The sequence below is a fragment of the Dipodomys ordii genome, unplaced genomic scaffold (genome assembly GCF_000151885.1).
Source record: "Dipodomys ordii isolate 6190 unplaced genomic scaffold, Dord_2.0 Scaffold83, whole genome shotgun sequence".
Lineage (NCBI taxonomy): Eukaryota > Metazoa > Chordata > Mammalia > Rodentia > Heteromyidae > Dipodomys > Dipodomys ordii.
This window is the reverse complement of record NW_012267299.1, coordinates 87,076-92,665: the sequence shown is the minus strand read 5'-3', so window position 1 is coordinate 92,665 and position 5,590 is coordinate 87,076. Positions and strand designations below refer to the sequence as shown.

Here is a 5,590-nt window from a genome sequence, read left to right as displayed (position 1 = left end):
GCGCCAGGAGCCGACCAGACTGAGTCACCGCGAATTTGCAATCTGGCCCCAAGATCCGCTCGCGGGAGCCCCCTGGGTCCTAGTGCCACCACGCTTCCCCGCCCAACCGCTCCAGGCGGCTGGCTCACTCCGGCTCAAGGGTCAGGTCCCCCACATCACCCGAAGAAACCGGACTCGCCTCCTTATTTCAAGCAAACACGGGGGGAAGGGGGAGCGACGAATGGCTGGGGGTGGGAGAAAACACAGTTCCCGACTTCCCAGCAATAATTAGGAAATGCTTTACACTTCACTTTGATAGGTAAAGCAGCACTGGCGTGTAAGCCAAAACACCCATACTTCCTAAGACGTTAAACGAAACCTACGTTGAATCTGGGTGAAAAAATGAATTCTTTCATAAGCTTCAACTTTTGGACTCAAATTAGATACATTCTATCATGAAAGAATTACATTCTACAACTACAGAATTTGGGCTGAAGGAAAATCAAGTATTTTTCACAGTTGGGTAGTGTTGAATTCTATTATTCTCACATGCATTCCTTTCATGTGATTCTCTCTGAAATCTACTTAAGTACATTATTTGCCCCTTCTTGACAAATAAGGAAAGAGCAAATTACTTGAATTAGTCCGTGAAGACAGAGAAGACAGGTTTCTTACGCTGCACCTGGTATATCCAATTATGATTATTAGGTCAATGGAAGTCCCATTGAAACTAAATTCTTGAACAAAACCAAAAAACCCTATGTATCAACTTACAAAAGATACTTTGATAAAGGAGAGGATTTTAAATGGGACTCCATTATTATATGATGGTTTTGACAGCTCTAGTAAAAACCCTTTTCCTAGTAGGTGTTAACAATTTTTTCCCGACATTATTACACCTCTCTAGTTAGGCTTGTTTTTCTTTCCTTTTAAAATGCTTTTTCCTCTTCTCCACCTTTATTTTCTGCTTCTATCCTCTAATCAGACTTTGATCGCCACCTTCAATTGACTTCCTAAACAATAAATAAAAACCCACAAATACTTTCTGAATATAACATCTATGAAATATTTGTGTTTTTATTCCAGCCTTCATTCTGTTTATATACATTCAACTATATAATAATGGGGTTGTTAGTTCTTTTCTTCCTTCCTTCTCTCTTCCTTCTCTCTCTCTCTTTCCTTCCTTCCTTTCTTTCGCCAGTCTTGGGGCTTGAACTCAGGACCTGGGCACTGTCCCTGAGCTGCTTTTTCTCAAAGCTAACACTCTACCAGTTGAGCCACAGGACCACTCTGGCTATTTCTGTGTATATGGTACTGAGGAATTGAACCCCGGGCTTCATGAATGCTACACAAGCACTCTACAAGCCACAATCCCAACCTGTTTTTAACTAAGCCACATTCCCAGCCCATTTCTTGCTTCTATGTTACACAGTTAAAGAAAATTTAAGAATAGTGTTCCATTATAAACTTTCACTTGATATAAGGAGCCACAAATTTGTACAAATCATAAGCACAAAGTGAACAGTGTGTGACCAATTCAACTCAAGATGGAGATCACTGTAACTACTGCCCTCTTTCAGCTATCAACCCCTCCAATTAACCTAGCAGAATTTCTATTAGAGATTTCTCTTTCCTTCTGACTTCAAGAACTTAACAAATTTCATGAAGTACATTACCATAATAAAAATGGTTATACAAGGAAAGTTTTTTCACCAAGCTAACTCTGTGAATCAGCTATATATCTCACATCAATCTTTTTCTTCACCTTTATTCTCAGTCATACTCGGTATATAGTTTTATAACATAGTTTTTCTCTTCTTTGGGGGTACAATACTAAAGCCTGAACTCGGCCTTGTGCTTGCGCTTGTGCTTGGTAGGCAAGGACACTACCACTTTTTTTGGGGGGGGGGTCTGGTCGTGGGGCCTGAACTCTGGTCCTGGGCACTATCCCTCAGCTCTTCAGCTCAAGGCTAGCGCTCTACCACTTGAGCCACAGCGCCACTTCTGGCTTTTTTCTTTTTGCTTATGTGGTGCTCAGGAGTCGAACCCAGGGCCTCATGCATGCAAGGCAAGCGCTCTACCACTGAGCCACCTTCCGAGCCCCAAGGCCACTACCACTTAAACCATAACTCCAGTCCTTTTAGCTTTGGCTTATTTTCCAGATAAGGCCACCCACTTTTGTTCTGGGCCAGCCTTTTACTGCCTTCATTCCTCCTACCTCTGCCTTTCTGACAGCTGGTTATTGTATGTATGCACCACCACACATGGTCCACTCTACAACTTTTTTTACACATAATATATATAGCATGACCATCATTCCAGGCCAATATATGGAGATTTAACTTACCTTTTAACAGATACACATTTATTTTTCAAACGGATAGGACATAATTTGTCCAACCTTTTCTGGTTTGACTTCCACAGTTACTAGTTCTTTGCCATTACAAACATCACTAAAGAAAATCCCACAAGGACCCTCATGCTAGTGTCCTATAACATAGTAGGATGCCAGAGGAATTATTAGGCTAACCTAATAGTTAATACCATATTACTTTCCAATGTTATGCATCATACTTGTCAACAATATGAATACTGCCGGGCGCCAGTGGTTCACGCCTGTAATCTCAGTTCTCAGGTGGCTAAGATATGAGGATCATGGTTCAAAGCTAGCCTGGGCAGGAAAGTCCATGTAACTATTGTCTCCAACAAACCACTCAGAAAACTGGAAGTGGCACTGTGGTTCAAGTGGTAGAGTGCTAGCCTTGAGCTGAATAGCTGAGGGACAGTGCCCAGGCCCAGAGTTCAAGCTCCATGACCACCACCACCACCACCAACAACAACAACAACAAAACCAGTATGAATACTTCATGTTCTTTTAATTTTTGTGAAGCTAACAAGTGACAATTCATTTTTCCAAAACTACTGAGGGTGGGGAAACTTGAGTGTAAGTCTTAATTCTGTCTGGGTTGACCTGCCATTATATATTATCTCCTAGGGTGTGCCCACTTAACCCTTCAGGTGTCCTTTTACATAAGAAACTAAAGCTAAGACCAACAATAGTCCAGTGTAAAAAGCATCTTCATCACGATATCCCTTCTAAGGATGGTCTCACCATACTATCAGGTCCTTACCAACCTTCCTTCTTTGCCTGCATTCAAATAAACAGGATATTTTTTCTTTTCAAACTGTTCAGCATTCAGAATTTCTTTTTTGTCGGTCATGGGGCCTGAACTCTGGGCCTGGGTGCTGTCCCTCAATTCTTCAGCTCAAGGCTAAGCCTCTACCACTTAGCCACAGTGCCACTTCCGGCTTTTTTTTCTGCTTATGTGGTGCTGAGGAATCGAACCCAGGGCCTCATGTATGCAAGGCAAGCGCTCTACCACTGAGCCACCTTCCCAGCTCAGTATTCAGAATTTCTAATTGGAGCATGTTGCTTGGGTAAATGTTCCCCAAACCTTTCTTAAGCTATCTGTAACAAAAAGCTCTCAAAAATATTTGACTGATAATTGCTTGATAAGAGCTATCAGGGAACTTTAAACTTGTGAACATCATCTTTTCTTTTAAATTGCAGCAAAATAGACATGTAAAATTTACCAGCTTAATCATTTTTAGTGTACAGTTCAGTGCCATTAAGTATATTCTCACTGTTGTGCAACAATTACCACCATCCACTCCAGAACTTACCACATTTAATAGCCATTGAAGTTAAGAAGAATTTTACCCCAGAGTAGTCACTCATTGTTGGGTTAATTAGATAATATGTGAAGTATTTCAAGGTAACCACACATGCCATTATTATATGTGGTAGAATCATTTACTTAAATAATATTTATGTTAAACAGAATTAAGATTAATACTGATTTTCTTACCAAATTTAAGTACTCTACTTGAGCCTTTTTTTTTTTTGGATGTGGAGACTCAGACATAAATGTCTCCAAAAAAGGTAGTACTTCAAAATTTTCTCCTTTAAATATAAAACCATGTTGACTAGTCCATGACGTACAAATATTAGCAGAAAAAGCATTTTATTAAACCCAGACAACAACTAGAACAGAATTTGGTACCAAGATAAAAAAAATACCCCATAAAAATAAACCATATCAGGTCCCAAACTGTTAACTTAAATTTACATACAAGTTTTGAATTTGCTAATGTTGAGAATAATGTACAAGCAGAGAAGTCAGAGTCTTTGAAAAGTGTGACAGTATCTACCTTATCTCTTGGAAGGACTGTAAAATGTAGTTCAAAAAGCTGACAGAAGATGAAGACCCAACTGAGTTCAGTTTGAATCTTAAAAGTTTTCCACTCAGTAGCTATGAAAATCTGGGTAAGTAAATTAATTCCTATCAGTTTCCCAAGTGTACAATGGTACTGTAATGGGGCTGAGAAGGTGGCTCAGTGGTAGAGTGCTTGCCTTGCATGCATGAGGCTCTGGATTCAGGTTCCATGACTGACACACAAAAAAAAGGTACTGTAATTACTTTGTACCTCTAGGTACAATAACTAGGCACCTCTAATAAAGCAATGGTTTCTACCACGAGTTAGATAAAAAGCTAGGCATTTTTTATGGAAGAAGGCTCTTCACCTACAGGGAGAATTTTAGCTCCTAGGATTCAAAATCTAACTTGCACCTATGAATTTCTGGACAGGAATTTCCTGTTTAGGATGCCTTCCTTAAACTTGACCATTTGCAACCTTTTTTCTCACTCTGTAGAACTACCCTCATTCATTGAATTTCCAAATATTCATTTATTTTGTTGGTACCTGCTTAGCAACGGCTCTTCCAATTGAACCATGACCCCAATTCTTTTAGCTTATATTTTATTTATTTTTATTTATTTATTGGGGGGGTCTGGTCATGGGACCTGAACTCTGGGCCTGGGCACTGTCCCTCAACTCTTCAGCTCAAGGCTAGCGCTCTACCACTTGAGCCACAGTACCACTTCCGGCTTTTTTCTTTTTGCTTATGTGGTGCTGAGGAATCGAACCCAGGGCCTCATGCATACAAGGCAAGCGCTCTACCACTCCGCCACCTTCCCAGCCCCTCTTTTAGCTTATATTAAGTAGTGTATGTAACACTATGTAATGCTTTCAGCTTTGGACAGTGATCCATCTACTTCTGCCTGTTGAGTAGCTGGAATTACATAAATGCCCTACCACATGAGACTTGTTTCTGAGACAAGATCTTACTAACTTTTGCCCCAGTAGGTCTTGAAGTAGGGCCTCCTAACTCTATTACCCAAGAAACTAGATTATCGGCATGTACCACCATGATTGGCTTCCAAATATTTATTCAATCTACCTTGATATTATGATACTAAATACAATTTCTCTTCTGTGATTTGTTCAGGATCTCCCCACAAGACTTAAGTGTTTTTCATTACAAACATATAGTTCATAGCAAATTCCCTTCTTAAAAATATCATATAATGTGTTCCTGGAAAGCAAGGACAGTGTCTTTTTGTCCTCTTTGACTAGCAGAGTCTGATTCAATAAACATTTGTTAAACAAATACTACTCTTTTACTACTAATTCAACTGAATAAATATTAAGTAATTAATGTGCCTGGCAAGCACTGGAGATTCAAAGGTAAGTAAAACAGTTTTTGTCT

At 39.8% G+C, this 5,590-nt stretch overlaps 1 protein-coding gene across 1 annotated transcript in view; it reads right to left on the bottom strand.

The window, feature by feature from the left end:
- Positions 1-3,718, bottom strand: part of Tnpo1 (transportin 1) — a 65,684-nt gene extending 61,966 nt beyond the window's left edge. Inside the window, exon 1 of the mRNA XM_013025226.1 lies at positions 3,664-3,718. Coding sequence (XP_012880680.1) covers positions 3,664-3,718 — 55 coding nt within the window. The remainder of the gene's footprint in view (positions 1-3,663) is intronic.
- Between the last annotated feature and the right edge of the window lie 1,872 nt (positions 3,719-5,590).